Below are 16,420 nucleotides of genomic sequence, written 5' to 3' on the forward strand. Positions count from 1 at the left end.
GAGGCCCTGCCTCCCCTCGCCCCACCCCTCCTCATGTCCAGTCCTGCTTGTCACACAAGCACCGATTCAGACGCTGCTCCCAGAACACCTTCCCTGAACCCACCTGTCTGGACTGAGGTCTTCCTGACCCCTTCCTGTTCTGTGATGCAGATGTTTATATAGATGTTCTATGACGGTGAGGGCAACTATTCAGCAGTTGCCATATTGTGGGCACAGTGCTAAAGGTTTTACGTGGAAAATCTTAATTTTTACAATATCCCTTGGAAGTAGGCATTCTTACCTCAGGTGGAAACAGACCGGAGGTTAACTTGCCAAATGTCACACATCTCTAACTGATCGGAGCAGTGTGTTCGTTCTCTATTGTTCAGACGACCCCCGATCTTAGTGGCTTAAAATCACAAGTGTTTATTATCTTACATGGTTTCCGAGGTCAGGAGTCCAGGAGCAGCTCCGCGGGGCGGGCAGGCTGCGCTGGAAGGTTGGCAGGGGCTGCAGGCTCGTCTGGAGGCCCGAGCGGGGCTGGAGGAGCCGCTTCCAAGGTGGCGGCTCCCGTGGCTGTGGGCGGGAGACCTCAGTGCCTCGCACGTGGGCCTGTCCATGGGGCTGCTGAGCGTCCTGCAACGTGGCGGCAGCGGCCCCCAAGTGGGCGACTGACAGCGAGCAGGGCGGAATCCTAATGCCTCGTATGACCTCACACAGAAGCCGCTCGTAGCCATTCTTCCAAACCTGGTGTTGACGCGGGCCAGCCCTATCGCTTGGGATGGAACATACGTGGGCACAGATGGTGGGGGGCTGGCAGCCGCAGGCAGGATAGGAACAGGCCCCCCAGCCACTGCTGACTAGCCCACCCCTGTACGTGCATCCAGGGCCATCGAACCCCTCCTCAGCCAATACCCGCTCCCTGTTCAGCCGTGTGAGAGCTGACAGCAGGGAGGGAATGTGTTCCCTTTCTGTGGAAACTGCTGCCAGACAGATCTGTGTTTTGCTTTAATCAAGTGAAAAGGTGTGACCCAAGCACCCCCAGCAGTTTGGGCTCATTAAGCTGGAGGTGTGAACAGAATCAAGGGGAAGGAGGGTGATACTCCTACCACACCTCTCTGCTTGTTCCCAGGATGCTCCGGCTGGAACAGTTTCCTCTGGGAAGGGCTGGGGGTTGGGAGTGGACAGGGGGCCTCAGGGTGAGGCTGGGCTGCACCCGATTCTGCCCACATTGTTGGGGTGCCACTCACCCCACGCAGAGGCCTCTCCAGCCTGCCTTCTGGAGGAGCCACCCCATTACTCCAACATCCACGTCCCGAGCACCCATTCCGGGGCATCCGTGGAGGGGCTGCTGACCAGGATGCTGGTGACCAGCGACAGCGGTCAGTGTGTAGGAGCAGCTGTGAGCGTCCTGGCCCCGAGGTCCTCGTAGCAGGAGTCTGCCGGGAACGGAGGTGGGGCTGCCCTTACTGTTCTGCAGACGCGAGGCCCCGGACACCCACAGCACCCCCTTACATTCGTGGGGGCTCCCCGTCAGATGGGGGAGCAGGGCCCCACGGCCCCGCAGACACCCTGCCCACCCAAGACTCCCTCCCAAGGGCACCCCTCCTCTACGGGCCACCCAGGTTTGGAACAGGTGGGACCTCCCTCTGGGGGGGCTCCAGGAGAGGTGAGGGGCCCTCCTTCCCCAGGCTGGCATGGGCCTACCAGCTGTAGGACTCAGCACGTTTACACGTGGGGCCAACTCCCTACCAGCTCAAAGCTGCAGGGAGCGTGTATGGGCTCACAGGGCAGCGTGGGGGGGCCCTGCAGGAGCTCACCCCTTCACAGGACGGCCGCTGCCATGTCTCATGCTGTCCTGCACGCTGTCCACACACACACTGGGAAATCCTCTACCACACGTGCACTCTTGTGTTCTATTTTTTAAATGTTAAGATTTAAGAAAGTACTTTTTAATTTTTTTTGAAGATTTTATTTAGAGGGAGAAGGCACGAGCAGGGGGAGGGGCAGAGAGAGAGTCTCTCAAGCAGATTCTGCACTGAGTGCGGAGCCCAACACAGGGCTCAATCTCACGACCCTGAGATCATGACCTGAGCCGAAATCAAGAGTCGGATGCTTCACTGACGGAGCCACCCAGGCGCCCCGGAAAGTACTTTCATGCTATTTTCATTCAATCACAGGTTGTTGTAAGCAATTCTAGGATTCTATATGGCTTCCCTCTTACCCTTTCGCTCCCCTAATTCACCTGCTGTAGGACATGTGAGGTGTTTCCTGGTTTGTGGCGGTGGGGGGTAGCACGGCTGTGAGCATCTCCAAGGACACAGCTCGTGGAGATGACTCGTTCTTTATGGAGGCTGTTGGTCTGGCATATAGGTAGAGTCTGATTGGAAGCAGAGGGACACGTGTGTCTGGTTGTTCGTCAGCCTCACAGACAAGGTGGTCATGCAGCAGGCGGGCAGGACGTGGGTTCTGTGTTTGGGAAATCCCAGCTCCATCACGTGGTAGGCGCGTGAGTGTGGACAGACGTTGTGACTTCTCTGCGCCTGTTTCCTCATCCGTGAGACAAGGGACAATGCAGCCCTTTGCCAGACGGTCACACAGCTCCTTGCCTCGCTGCCCTCGGACCCCTGCCTGGAAGCACCTCCTCAGAGCGGTCCCAGGGCCTCCGTTTTGAAAGCCTTCGAGGCCACCTTGCGGGCTTGATTCTTCTTCAGAGCACTTACCGTCAGCCTCGGCCAGCTTGGGCGGCTGTAACAAAATGCCAGTCTGGGGCCTTATAAACAGCAACCACTGGCTCCTCACAGTCCTGCAGGACGCAAGGCCTGTATCAGGGCACCAGCGGGCCCAGGGTGCCGGGGGCCAGCGTCCTGGCCGGGAGACGTCACCTGCTTGACCTCACGCAGCGCAGAACGAGGCAAGCTCTCCCGGGACTCATCAGGGGGCTCTGCCTCACGCCCTCATCTATCCTAACTGCCTTGCCGAGACCCCACTTCTTAACATCTGAACTCTGGGGGACACAAACATTCAGGCCATGACCTCACATGGCATGTGCCTTGTTCATGTGTCCCATGTACTCACCACTCACTCCCTGCCCCCCCGCCGTGCCGCAAGCCCGTGAGCTACAGGAGGGTGGGGCTCTACATCCGTGTGCCTGGAACACACCTGGGGGCTCATGGGCATCTCCAGACACCACCTGGCTGTCTCGTGAACTGCCACGAGGCCAGTGGGAGGCCGTGGAAGCACTGTGGGGCAGTGATGATTTACTGTGCCTGGTGGGCACCCTCGCTCGGGGGCCAGAGGCAAGAATACAGCCACCCACCATGGCGATGCTGGGCGGGGGCTCCCGCGGGCTCAAAAGAGCCATGAGTTTACAGGAAGTGCTTCCTTGTTCCCTCCCCCTTTAAAATGATTTTATAGTCTATTTATCACAGTTATACACAGTTTGAGGGACCACCCTCCCCCTTTCTGCCCAGAGGTGACGCTACGTCCCTCCACGTGCCTGAACAGCCTCCACGGGTGTCCCTGTCACTGTCTTCCCCTGCGGTGGACACTCCCTGCTCACTCCCTCCACACCTGGCCCTCCAGCTGCACCCTTCCTGCATCCCATCCCTCCCTCCAAGACTCGGCCATAGACTTGGTTAAGTCAACATCAACGTTTGCGGGGAGTGGGTACCTTGTAAATGTTTCCGCGGCTGTGAGTCTGTAAGTGCTGTGGGGAACAGCTTTCTAGAACAACATGATCTCTCTGTCCTGGCTGCACATCTTCCCGTGTTGTGTGTATGAATCGTCACCCTTTCTCTTGATCCCTTTTCTATGTGATTGTTCCTCTTCTAGGCCCAGACTCTCCCTCGATTGTTCAGATCTCGAGCACACGCACCAGATAATCTGCCAGGTTCATCTTCCCAGGGATGGCCGCTCCCACCTGTGAGGTGGGGTCCCCAGGAGCAGGAGCAGGGCCAGTGGGGAAGCTGGGATCTGACTCAGGCTTCCACTGGAAGCGGGCGGCAGGGCGACCAGCCGGGGCTATCTCAGTCATCTGGAGTGAAGCAAGGGTTTCCAGGGCCCCCCGGGGTGGCTGGCTCCTGAGGGATTTTGGAGAATGGAGCAGGACTGGACGTGAGCTGGGATGGAAGGAGTCTGTAGGACTGAGCCCGAAGTCCGCTCTAACTGACAGTCCTGGAGGCTGGAAGCGGGAGACCAATGCACGGGTGGACTCTGTGTCTTGAGGACCCGCTTGCTGGTTACCGGTCTGGCTGCGTCCTTGCGCAGCCAGAGGGCCAGGGAGCTCCCTCCGGCCCTTGTTGTCAAGGCGGGAAGGTCCCTCATGGCCTGAGCACCTCCCAGAGGTCCACCTGCTGACAGCATCACATGGGGGGTTAGGTTCCAGCCTGAGAATTCTAGGGGACACCCACATGCAGCGCCTAACAGCGGAAGTGTCTGGCTCTCCAACACGCAAGCGAGCTGTCCGGGCTGCAGTTCGCATCTGCTTGCGCACGCTCCGTGCCCGCTGAGCCGCTGCGGCCCAGGCGCCCTCCCCGGCCCGGGCCCTCTGCGGCCCTCCGCCCAGGAGCCAGCCGTAGCCCTGCTGGTTCTCCTCGGTCTCTTTCTGTTTCCTCTCTCCCTCCCCGAAGCCGCGCTCTTTTCCGAATAGGACCTCCCGCTCCGGCCCATTTCCCTGTCTTCCTCTGCCCTTTGCATCCCTCGGTCTTTCTGTCCCACGTGTCCGGAGGGTTTGCTCCAGGCCGCGCGCCCCAGGGCAGCGCCGTCCTCCCAGGAGGCCCGCCCGCACCGCAGGCCAGAGTGGACTGTGGCGACGCGGCGGCAGCCCCGCGCGGGACCGGGGCGCCCAGGCAGCGAGGCCACACCGAAGCCAACACCCCGGCTCGGCGGCGCCCGGAACCCGCCGCCGCAGAGCCGCTCGCGCCGGGGGACGCGCTCGGGCGCCGGACGCGGGGTGCGCGCGCAGCCGCAGTTCCGGTTCCGGACTGGCCCGAAGAGGAGCGGGAGGAGGAGCGCGCGCGGGAGGAGGAGGAGGAGCGAGTGCCCCGCCAGCCGAGGGTGAGCCCGCCGCCCCCTGGGCCCCGGCAGGTGTCCCCGCGCAGGGCTCCCCGCCCCGGTGGCCGCAGGTGGCCTGTGTCACGTGCTGTGCCAAGTGCAGGGACCCCGCCCGAGGCGCGGCCCCGGGGGGCTGTGCGGGCGGGGTCGGGCGGTCGGGCGGTGCGCCCTCAGCCCCCGTTACCCGTTACCGGGGCGCTTTATGTCCCGCGTCTGCAATAAAGTCATTTCTGTTCCGCTCGGGCCCGCCTTGCGCCCGAGTGTGGGGTGCGCCTGCGCACGTGGGGGCCTGGCCCCCTTCTGCGGGCCGGCGGGTCTGGGGACCGGCGGTGACGGCGGAGGGCCAGGTGCTTGAAAGGCCCTGTGAGCAGCCACCTTCTGGGAGGCAGGGGAGACAATGACAGGTTTGGAGGGTGCTGAAGACTTTGCTGGAAAGGGAAGGGGTGAGAGGTCAGAGCTGTCCTGTGGGGAGCTGTGGAAGCGCAGCCCCCCTAGGGGAGATGTTTGTGCTGGGGCCCAGGTGGGGCCCAGGAGCAGCAGTGCCACCAGCGGGCATTGGGGGCGCCCTGGGAGGTGACCGCTGGGACGAGAGGGCCCATGCCCCAGCGCCGTCCTCAAGGCCAACTCAATCAGTGGAGTCAGCTCTGGACCTGGGGTAGCAAGCTTTATCCCTCCAGATGGCGTTTTTGAGATGGTGTCTTACTTCCTAATATGGATGTAGGTTTAAGCATATGGCGTTTAGATTTGAATGCAGTGTTGGTAAATGCAATGTGAATGTCCATCACTTAAAAATATAACCTTGAAAAAAGCCCCCGAAACCGCAGGCTTGGTGTTAGGAGAGTGTGGCCCTCTTGCACCCAGGCCTCAGAGTCAGCAGACCACAGGAAGTGCTGGGCTCTGCTTTATATTCGGGTTCTGGGGGTGGAGGGGTCAGGCCGGTGTCGCCCGTCAGGTGCCATTTGATTCATTTCGAAACCAGCCACCTTCGTTTGAATGCAAGTATCACTCTTATGAATTGATCTTTGTCATGGGGCTCCCCGGTGAGCACCGTGCTAGGGATGGTGCAGCCATCGGTCCCCCTTCTGTGCGGCCGGGCCGTCTGTCCCTGCACTGGTCTTGTTATTACAGGTGGGACGGGAAGGCTTACACACGTGAAGAAACTAGGAAGGGAGGAGCAGATGTCCAGGTGTGTGTGAGTCTGAGACCACAGGTGCCACCCTGTGTCGGGCAAGCCTTCTGCAAGGCCCACGTGCTCTGGTGGTCTGCCTGAGAGTCTGGATGTCAGGATACCCAGTCTGCCACGTTTCTGGCCGGGCGCCTGTGGAATCTGAGAGCAGCGTGTCCCCCTCTGGGAGAAGGAGGGCTGGCCCAGCTCCCCAAAAGGCAGATTTCTGTGGTTTTGGCTGAGCTTCTGTCGCATCGCCGCACGGTGATGCTGCTTATCCTGGGCCGGCTGGCATGTTGAGAGCAGTTTTGTGAAGCTGGGTAACTGAGACAGCGAAAACCCATGGCCTAATTGCATGTACATGGTGGCCGTGTCCCTCCAGGCTGTGCCTCTGGGGGTGACAGGGAACCCCACAACCAAAGGCCCCGTGGTCGAAGGTGGGGCTCTCTTCCTGAGGGGTCCAGAGGTGTTTGGGAGGGAGACACACAGTCATCTGCCCTGAATAGATTGATGTTTTTGCTTGTTCAAGGCAGGGCCCTGATCCCCTTTTTTTTATGAGGGAGTGAGTTCAGGGTCACATACCTGAGTGACTTAAAGCTGTTTTGAAGGGATGGCCCCATGCTCCCACATGTTTGGTGGGAGAATAAATTAGTGCAGCCTCTCTTGGGGGGGGGGGAGGACTCTGGCCCTATTTACTCAAATTAAAAGTTATTTTTGTTGAGGCCCCCCGCTGAGCACTGGGAGGGCCTCTTCTCCTGAACTACCCACTGTGAGCTCAGGTGCACGCGCCCCGCCTCTCCTTCCTGCCACAACATGGGCCCAGCAGCCCCTCCTCCCCCGCAGCTGCAGCTCGCTGCCCCTCCCAAGACAGCCAGCCTGCAGCCTCTAGCGCCTGGCCCAGACCCTCCTCGGACTGCTGGCTGCAGACACACTGCCTCCCATGTGCGTGTGTCCCTGCAGCAGGACTGACGACGTCACGTCCGCACAAACCGTCTATGAACCAGAAGTTCTAACCAAGAGAAGAATGCTGTAGATCCACCATCCGGAACAAAATTTGTTTATGTTTTTGTCTTTTGTGTGTAAAAGAAAATACTAATACTGAAGTTGAAGCATCTCCAGTTTTAAAAAACAAATGATATTTATTAGGCTTTTAAAAAGACTGATTGTAAAAGTCATACATGCTCATTTCAGAAAAATTGGAGAAAATTGATAAGTGCTAGGAAAAGACAGGAATCATCTGCATCCCTGTAACCTTATGAACACCTGGGTGTTTACCTTCCCGTCCTTGGTGGTCTTGTAGGACGCTACGTAAAGGCCAGCACACGCCCTCCACGACTGACTGCCACACACCCCGTCTGGACCCTTTGGTTTAGACCCAGTTTTCAGTATCATAAATAACGCTGTCATGAGCATCCCCTCTGTGCATCTCTGATTGTTTTCTGAAGACACATTTTAAAGAGAACAGCCATGGGAACAAAGGGTGTGTATTTTTTGGAGTTTTTTGTCCCATCTTGGAAGTGATGCTGAATTACCCTTTTGGAGGGCTGAGTTGATGCCCTGGGGCCCGCCTAGCCAGAGGGGCCACCCCCAGATCCTGGGGGCAGCCTGGGTTGTGGCTGCCGGGGCCTGTGGAGTTGACTCAGATGTCAGTGTCTCTGGGCATCCCCCCATTGTGGACGCTCCTCACTGCTTGTCCTATGGCCGAATTGGGGGCGTGGGGGGACCAGCCAGGCCTGGGCTTGGATCACTGCTTCTTCTGCTGTTTTGAGGTCTCAGGCAGGGGACTTCCCCTCTCGGGTTCCCTGGGGGCTGTCGCTGTGACTGCCTCTTGTGGCGTCCACCCCTAGCCCTGCTATGGAGGCCATTGAGGCCCCACACGGGAGGAAGGTGGGGTCAGCCCTGTTTGCCTGTTCCGTGTTGCAAGTGCTTGGGCTCCAGCTTCTCACCGCCGCCATCTGGCTCAGGATGCTGCCGCTCCTGGGGTCCCTGGAGAAGCAGGCAGCACGTTCCCCTCTCCCAGTGAGGGAGGCAGGAGGTGTCTGCTCTTTGAGACCCTGGAGGGGAGGCCCCTTATGGGGGAGATGTGGACGCGGGTGTGGATGAAAGGAGAGTGGCATCGATTTCTGTGGCTGCGGGTCTGGCACCACTTCTCATGCCTCCCGGGATAGGGGTGGAAGAAGCAGCCGTTTCCGGCTACCGGGGTGCCCTATTCCTTAGCACCCCAGAGAATGCTGTCCCCTCCAGCGAGCACCCTGGAACGTCTCTCTTGCACTCTCCCCAGCAAGAATCTGGCCAGAAATGCCGTGTAGCAGGTTTTCTGTTTGCAGGCTCTCTTTGTTTTGTACTGTTTTCCCACCGCCTGTAGGGCAAACAGGAGGATCTGCGAGAAGTGAGGACAGGAAACAACATGTCTCGGCTATGTGGGTTTGCTCTTCAGCGGCTCTCTTTCTTTCCGAAACTAGCATATCTGGCGTGCTTATCACATTTACTGTTTCCTTACCACGTGTCAGGTTTCTCTATGGTAACAGAAGTCCAGAGGTGTGGAACCAGCCCCAAATCCACCTCTGAACTCTGTGTAGAGGTCGGGACAAGGGCACAGAGAAGTTGTAGGACACTGCGGCTTTTGATGACTGCCTCTTTCATCTGGAAATAGAGTGGGTCCAGTGCATTTGAGAACCGACCATTCGGTGGAGGCTGTGGAGCGTTGAGGAATATTCGCACAGGACCTCAGAGCAAACAGCTGTGGCTGAGAGGGTCCTCAGCGGCTGCGGGGTCTCCTCCCACATGGCCGGAGCTGGAGCCTCTCCACACTGTGGGACTCGCGTTCCAGGCATAACCCCATTCCCGGCAGTTTTTCCTGCCCTGCAGCTTGTTTGTTTTGTTAGGTAATTATAAAGTGTTGCGTATAATCTGTTCTTAAATTAAGAACAGAGAACAAAACTGTTTAGTGCTCATAACAAACAATAACACATTAGCTTTCCCCTGTAGCAAGTTACTGGGAGAGAGAAAAGTGTGGATCTGAGCAGGGGGAGGGCTTGGGAGACCGAGCAGGAGGGAGGCAGCTGGGGTGCCTGGCCTCCCGCCCCCCTGCCCAGGTCATTCCTGCGCGTCTCTGTTCTGCTGGGCCTGTCGGAAAGAAGACTTGTGGCTTCCGTTTTGCTGTGTTGTTGGCCGGCAGGCGTCCCGTCAGCCGGTGGCATTCAGAGGTGCCCTCTGGGGTCCCCATGCCTGGCCCCCGTGGGAGCGGCGGGCATGCCGTCCATGGGCGGACGCGGCTGCCGGCTCTGCTGTGCTTGGCTGGGGGAGGGAAGGCCCAGGCTGGGCCTTGGGGGCTGAGCAACCTTGACTTTTCTTCCGTGTGAGATAGGGTCAAAGGTGGTGTCCTTGTTTCCTGAACAGGGTGCTTGAAGGTGAGGTTGAGAGGTGCAAACACGTCGTAGCATGGGGGGTGCGTTTTCACCGTCAGTGTCGAGTGGTCTCGTTAGAAATCCCCGGGGACAAGTGAGTCGCGGAGCCCAGAAAGGTGCTGAGGCCCGGGGCTGTGCCCAGGGAGGGAGGCAGTGACCCCCTGAGCACCAGAGGTGATGGTGGGGAAGAGCGACCCCTGAAGGAACTGTGGAACGGGGGATTTCAAACCAGAGCGAAGGGTTGTTACTGACCCTGCAGTCTGCCCTGGCTCTGGGAAGGAGCCTGCCGGTTACGCTGGAGGCAGAGTCCAGGGTAGCAGGCGGGCTCCCGGCCTCTAGAATTGAGCTGTCCCTGCAGAAGCAATCTTGGAAGTGTGCACCCATCCCTGTTAAGTGCTGACGCCCACGGCTGTCCCCGTGAGGCACTGTCCCCGAGCAGGACGTGGGCACGGAGCCAGACCCGCTGCAGGACGCTGCCTGGCCCTGACTGGCTCACCCTTCGCAGGGGGAGGGAGGAGTCAGGATTCAGTTTAAAGCCAGACTGACACCCCGGAAACACGCACATGCACTTCGAGACCCTGCATGCCACCGTGTTCCCGAATGCCCTCCTGTCGGAAGTGCACGGAGCAGAAGCGGGCCGTGTACTGAGCCACGAGTGCCGGATGGACAGAGAATGGGTGCTCAGCAGCCCTCAGGGCTTTCCCCTCTTGGCTAGTGATTTTCCAGCTCAGATTTTTTTAAAAAACCATTCTTCAGAATTTACTTTAAGGGCATTGAATTTGCTTTTCCTTGGTTTTACCGAGTTTCATTGTTTTAGAATCTTGTATATTTTTGAAATCTGTTGCTGAGAGTAAATAAAAGCTGGAATGTTGGACCCTAAATCCGGACGGTGCCGTATGGTGTGTAGGGCCTCCTGTGTGGGGAGGTTACCTTGTGAATGAGGTCGGGCAGGCTCTGTCTGGCCGGGAGGTGAGAACAGATCGGCGGTAGTAACTGGCGCTCCTCTCTCTTCCGGCCCCGCCCCAGGTACATCGAGCTGGACGTGTCCGCGATGCTGCCCCACCCAGTGCTGTCCCTCCGGCGCCTGCTCTGTGCTGTGGCCTCCCACCGGCCCGCCCCCTTGAGATGCGGAGGAAGCAGCCGCCTGCACACGGCCCCAGCCGCCTGTGCTGACAGGAGCGCCCCTGTGTTCACCCGCGCCCTGGCCTTTGCGGACAGGATTGCTCTCATTGACCAGCATGGCCACCACACGTACAAGGACCTTTACTACCACAGCCTCCGCCTGTCCCAGGAGGTGTGCCGTCTCCTCGAGTGTGCTGGCGGGGACCTCCAGGAGGAGAGGGTCTCCTTCCTGTGCTCTAACGACGTCTCCTACGTGGTCGCGCAGTGGGCCTCGTGGATGAGCGGAGGCATTGCTGTCCCCCTATACAGAAAGCACCCCCGGGCTGAGCTAGAGTGTTTCATCCGGGACTCCCGGAGCTCTGTGGTCCTCGCTGGCCAGGAGTACGTGGAGCTCCTGCGCCCGCTGGTCAGGAAGCTGGGGGTCCCGCTGCTGCCTCTCCCGCCCACGGTCTATGGTGCGGCAGCTGAGGAGCCTGGGGAGTGGAAGGTGCGGGAGCGGAACTGGAGAGACCGAGGCGCCATGATCATCTACACCAGCGGGACCACGGGGAGGCCCAAGGGTGTCCTGAGCACTCACCACAACATCAGGACCATGGTGAGTGCTCCCGTGCTGCCGTGCTGGGGCTTCTGGGGGAGGTCTGTCTCGCCTTTCCTAGGCGACCGCCCCCAACTGCCACCATTCTGCCCACCCTCCCAGAAGCCTGTGGCCAGAAGTGACCACCAGTCCTGCTAACCCGTGGGGGACGGCTCTGGGAAAAGCGGGGGTGGTCACTCAGGCTAAGAAGGACTTAGGGGCCCACCGAGGGCTCCTCAGGGCCGTGCAGCCAGTGAAGGACAGAGTGGCCCATACACGATGGTGAGGGTTTCAGAGGAAGCAGCTGCGGAGCGAACGTTCAGGATGTATGATTAGCACTGGGAAACCCGAGCACAGGACTCGGAGCCTACGTTTTGGCACTATTTTCGTGTTCTGTGGCCTTAGCATCTCAGCCAAGCTCCACAGCTATTTTATTTACCTGTCATTTATGTCCTCCCTGCTTCCAAAAAATGTGTGTGTGTACGATCCAGACTCTCGTACGCTAGGAGCAGTAAGAGAGATGCTCAGAACCGCAGAGATGAGGTGTGAGGTCAGTGCCATTGAGTCTCAGCCTAATTCAGTCCCCACGGCAGGGGTAAACTGAGTCCAGGCTGACTGCAGGCATGGCCTCATTGATAGGTTTTCTGTCTCCTGCAAGGTAGACGTTTTGTCTGGAGAGACCATCTGTTGACTGGTGCCTGTAAGGGGGTGTGTATGTCACGTGTGTTTGCCCGTAGCGTTCACAGGGGCATGCAGGTGGTGTCCTTGCTGGTGATTTTCAGAAGATTCCAATGGGCGTGTTTCACGGTGCTTCTTACTCAAAGCTCAGGATGTGGCGGAAACCCGGCTCCAGGTCCTGTGACCGACCGTTCAGCTGCGCTGAGGGAGGTTCCAGAATCAGGCAGGCAGAGCAGGGCGGGCGTTCGGATTCAGGCCTGGACTCTGCAGATGCCCAGAATCCAGGGCCCGCTGGAGCCAAAACCACGCTTCCGACTGCCTGGGGGAAGAGCCACCAAGAGCGCCTGCGGAGGACTTGGGACCCCCTACACCAAAGCCCTGGCCTTGTCCAGCTCTGTTCTTGGACGTGGGGGTCTGCAAGTGAGCCAACAGACCCTCAGGCGCGTGGCCACCGTCCCCCTCAGATGCCGTGAAGGGCCAGGCGCCAGAGCGTGAGCCTCCCTGCTCCTCTTCCCAGCTGGGGAGGCCTCGCTGGCCTGGTGGCTTCCCTCCCGTCTGAGGCTGTCCTGTCGTCCCCCAGGTGTTGGGGCTGGTCCACAAGTGGGCGTGGAGTAAAGACGATGTGATCCTGCATGTCCTTCCTCTGCATCACGTGCACGGCGTCGTCAACAAGCTGCTCTGTCCCCTCTGGGTGGGGGCCACCTGTGTGATGCTCCCCGAGTTCAACGCACAGCTGGTAGGTTGGGGACGGGCTCTCGCCGTGGCTGGATCTGGGGGCCGGTGGCGCCTTCCTCTGCAGTGTGGACTTTGCCAGCTATGCGAGTTCTCTGTTGCTGCTGTAACAAATGATCCCAAACCGGAGGGGCTTAAAACAACACAGCTGATTCTCTGACAGTCGTGACGTCAGAAGTCCTTCTTGTGGAGTGAAAGTCAGGGTGTTGGCGGGGCTGCTTGCGTCTGGAGAGGCCGATTCCTGCTGTTTCTGACATCTAGCTGCACGGCACCCTTGCTTGCGGCCACCTCACCCCAGGCTCTGCCCGCCTCCTGTGGACCCTGTGATCACATCAGGTCCACCTGCATGTCCAGGGTCCCCTCCTTTCTCAAAAGCCGTAACCCCATTTGCAAAGTCTCTTTTGCCACGTGAGGTGACATATCCATGTGGATTAGAACAGGATGTTTTAGGTCCGTTGCTCAGCCAAGCACACCAGCTTTCCTTTGTTCTGGAGCGGGAGGTCCAGCTGGGGGCCCTTTGTCGGTCCCCGATGTGCGCATCTCTGCAGCATGCTGTACCTTCCGCACCCAGCCAGGCCAGCAGGGCAGGGCCCCCCACTGCTGAGCAGAGCGCAGTGATGAGGATGCTGCTTTGCAGGGAAGAAGACCTGGTCAGGTGCCCACCTGCCGCTGGACACTCTGCAAGCCTCAGTTTCCCGTATGTCTTGGTCGAGGCTGGGTGCTGCACAGACTGCCCTTGGTGAGGGCTGCCAGGCATGTGTCCTGGGAGGCACCGCCCTGCACGGCTGGCTGACTGTTTGCTTCACAGGGAACTGTCTCTTTGGGAGAGACCCGAGATTTTTGTTATGTGATGATTAGAGCTTTTATTCACAGGGAAAAGGTTGAAAAGAGAATGTTGAGGTCACATCATACTAGTTCTCAAAACACCAAATGGCCAGATTGTCAAAGCAAAGAGCCCAGGACACCCCTGAGGCCGGGCTCTTGGTGTGGGTTGGTGGCTGTGCAGGGGCCGTCCCGCAGGGTGGACCATCCCCAGCTGGAGGAGACCGAGGTCGCGCTCCAGCCAGCGCTCACCTAGTACTCCAGCTGCTTGAAGGCTCCTGGCCCATCGGAGGGTCTGTTGGGAAGAGCACCCAGGTTCCCTGCCCAGCAGCTCAGAGCTTGCATTGCCTCATGAAGGGGCTCTGGAAAGCCAGGGTCCTTGGTCTCCAGCGTCCAGCAGCGTCCACCTTTCTGCCTCCCTTAGGCCTCGTCCACCCCTCATAGCCCAGAGCCTTAACCCACAGGTGGTGTTCGGAGTGGGAAGGAGGAGGCTCTGGGGACAGGCTCTTGAGAGCAGCATAGCCTAGACAACCTTCCACCTCTCTGTCCCTCAGTCTTGTTCTCTGAGAAAGAGGACCAGTGTGAGCCCTGCCCCGGGGACATGCAGGAGTGCCCAGCACACAATGGGGACATCACAGCCAACATGGACACCTCTCCCAGGAAGACAGAGCATGAAGAAGGGGACCCTTTCTTCTCTTGCTCCTGCTAGAGTTTCAGTCCAGAAGGAACTCACTGTGTATGACCCAGTGAGCCTGTTTGCTGACAGCCGGTTGTAGGGGAGTTTAGAGAAGGAGTAGCCATTGACAGGACAACAGAGGTGGAGGCCCTCGGGCCAAGGTGGTCACTTCGGACCTGTCCCAAGAGCCCAGGGCACAGCTCTGGGAGGGCTCTGGGCCTTTTGCCCACTCCTTCAGCCGCCACAGCTCTGCCTTCATTGTTTGTGTTTTGTTTCGGAGCTGCAGGATCCTGGGAGGTTTTAGGGGAACAGAGAATCTGCAGCTTGAAGATGCCTTTCAGGGCAGCAGTCTGGGGCACTGTCCATGTTCTAGACGTAAAGGCCTCCCGGCAGGCCTGATGGATGGTCCCCCCCGCCATGCACATGCCCCTTCTTGGCAGGGCTCTGACCCAGGGCCCTGTTCTCCCCAACCCTGACCGGATGGCTGCCCTGGCCTGGACGAATGGGCTGGGGGAGGGGGAGCACCTGAGGCTGTGGGGCTGCTCAGCAGGGAGCATCCTGGCAGGGGCCACAGCACAGTGGGGTCCTTGCAGAATGCAAACTGCCCGCCTCCCCGAATCCTCCATCCCCTTGGAGGACTTCCAAGGACTGGGGGCACTCGACACAGCAAAGATGGTGCCCTGCTCTCGCCTCCCCAGCACAGCCCTTTGGCTCCAGCCAGGCTTTCTTCAGGCTTTCTCGGGAGCCAGAGCCGTGCTGCCCAGGGTCCCCCAGTCCTCACCTTGGTTGCATAGGCAGGAAGAGGCAGGGGCAGAGCTCTGGAGACCTAAGCTTCCAGGTGCTGTTTAAACAGAGGGAGAGGCCGCCCTACCCTGACTTGGAGCCCCGGTGGCTGATGGCCGACACTGGTGGACATTGCGCAAGTCCCCCTGTCCCAGCTCCTGATTTGGGAGTGACATGAGTGCCCCTGGTGGGTGTGGCAGGGATGCCCTTTGGGGCAGCAGTATGAGACCAACCAGGCCTTTTCTTTCCCAAACCACAGACCCAGGAACCACAAAGAAAGAGCAGGAAGGAAGCACTGCCCCCCACCCCCCAACCCAGGCCTGACATTCCCCACCCACCCACCCAACTAACCTGGACCTGGTGCCCTCACAACCCGCTAACCCAGGCGTCGTCCCCAAAGGTGGTGTGCGCCCCCTTGCCTCTGTCCCCCTCACCTTCCCACGCTCAGGCCTCTCTTTTAATAAGTGTGCCCACAGCCATGAGGCCCGAGGCCACTGCCCTCCTCGCTGCAGCCCCGCTTCTGACCCTGCTCCTACATTACCACCTCCGGCCCGGCGTCCTGTGCATTTCTTCTCTCCCCCTAGAATGTCGCCCCTAGAATGTGTCTAAAGCAGCGCAGGGTCCAGGCGTTGTGGGTGAGTGGGTGACGCGTGGGCCTCTCTCGCTCCGGCTTCCCCACTTGCTGTGTGGGTAACAAAGGCACACTGGCGGGCGGCAGGCTCACACCCTCTGCACCCCGTCTCACTTAACTATCACTGTGAGTGTGTGGATTTGTGTCACAGGCATTTGGAGGGGGATGGTTGTTGGTTTAGTAAAAGTTTTGCTGTATCAAGTGAAGAATCAGAGCATAAGTAGATACAACGTAACACAGTTGTCCACTTAAAATCCATCATGTGGTTCCTTAAAGCAGTAACTTCCCTGCAAAGCTCCAGGTTTGTACACATTTGTGTCTGTGAACGTCTGTACTTTGTCTCGATTTATTTTGTGCATCCGTTAGCAAGATGTATTCTAAGGTATCAGAAAAGCCTCCGGTTTTGGGGGATTCTGGAAATGCTCAACAATTTTTCCATATAAATTAACAGTGATTGCTTCTTTGCTTTGCACCATTTTGACTTAGGACAGGTCTCATAGCTTCTGTTTAAGAAATCTCTGTGAAGTAGGGCCCAGGTTTCTGTAGTGGTGTTAGACGGCCCGGGGTCCTGGGCTCTGCAGGTCACCCCACTGGGCCCGGCGTGGGCCAGCTGTGGGGTGACCGACTCTCCGTGCCCTGTGAGATGGCAGTGACGTGAGGGCAGGTGGGAAGGTGGGCGGGCCATCGCGGCCTGAAGAACAAAGTGACTGTTGATGAGGCTGTCTCTCCCATGTCTCCGTGGATTCCCTCTGGCTGACTCCCCAGGATCTCCACCTCTTGCGGGGGGGGGGGGGGG

The 16,420-nt window shown here is 58.9% G+C and overlaps 1 protein-coding gene across 2 annotated transcripts in view; it reads left to right on the forward strand.

Moving 5' to 3' along the window:
* Nucleotides 1-4,970: 4,970 nt before the first annotated feature.
* Nucleotides 4,971-16,420, forward strand: part of ACSF3 (acyl-CoA synthetase family member 3) — a 54,803-nt gene continuing 43,353 nt past the window's right edge. Inside the window, exons 1-3 of one of the 2 annotated variants that reach the window (XM_021705669.1) lie at nt 4,971-5,037; nt 10,633-11,323; nt 12,561-12,716. In XM_021705669.1, coding sequence (XP_021561344.1) covers nt 10,658-11,323; nt 12,561-12,716 — 822 coding nt within the window. In that variant the 5' untranslated portion in view covers nt 4,971-5,037; nt 10,633-10,657. The remainder of the gene's footprint in view (nt 5,038-10,632; nt 11,324-12,560; nt 12,717-16,420) is intronic. The other variant, XM_021705668.1, reaches the window with a different exon arrangement.

Source organism: Neomonachus schauinslandi, chromosome 16, assembly GCF_002201575.2.
Source record: "Neomonachus schauinslandi chromosome 16, ASM220157v2, whole genome shotgun sequence".
Lineage (NCBI taxonomy): Eukaryota > Metazoa > Chordata > Mammalia > Carnivora > Phocidae > Neomonachus > Neomonachus schauinslandi.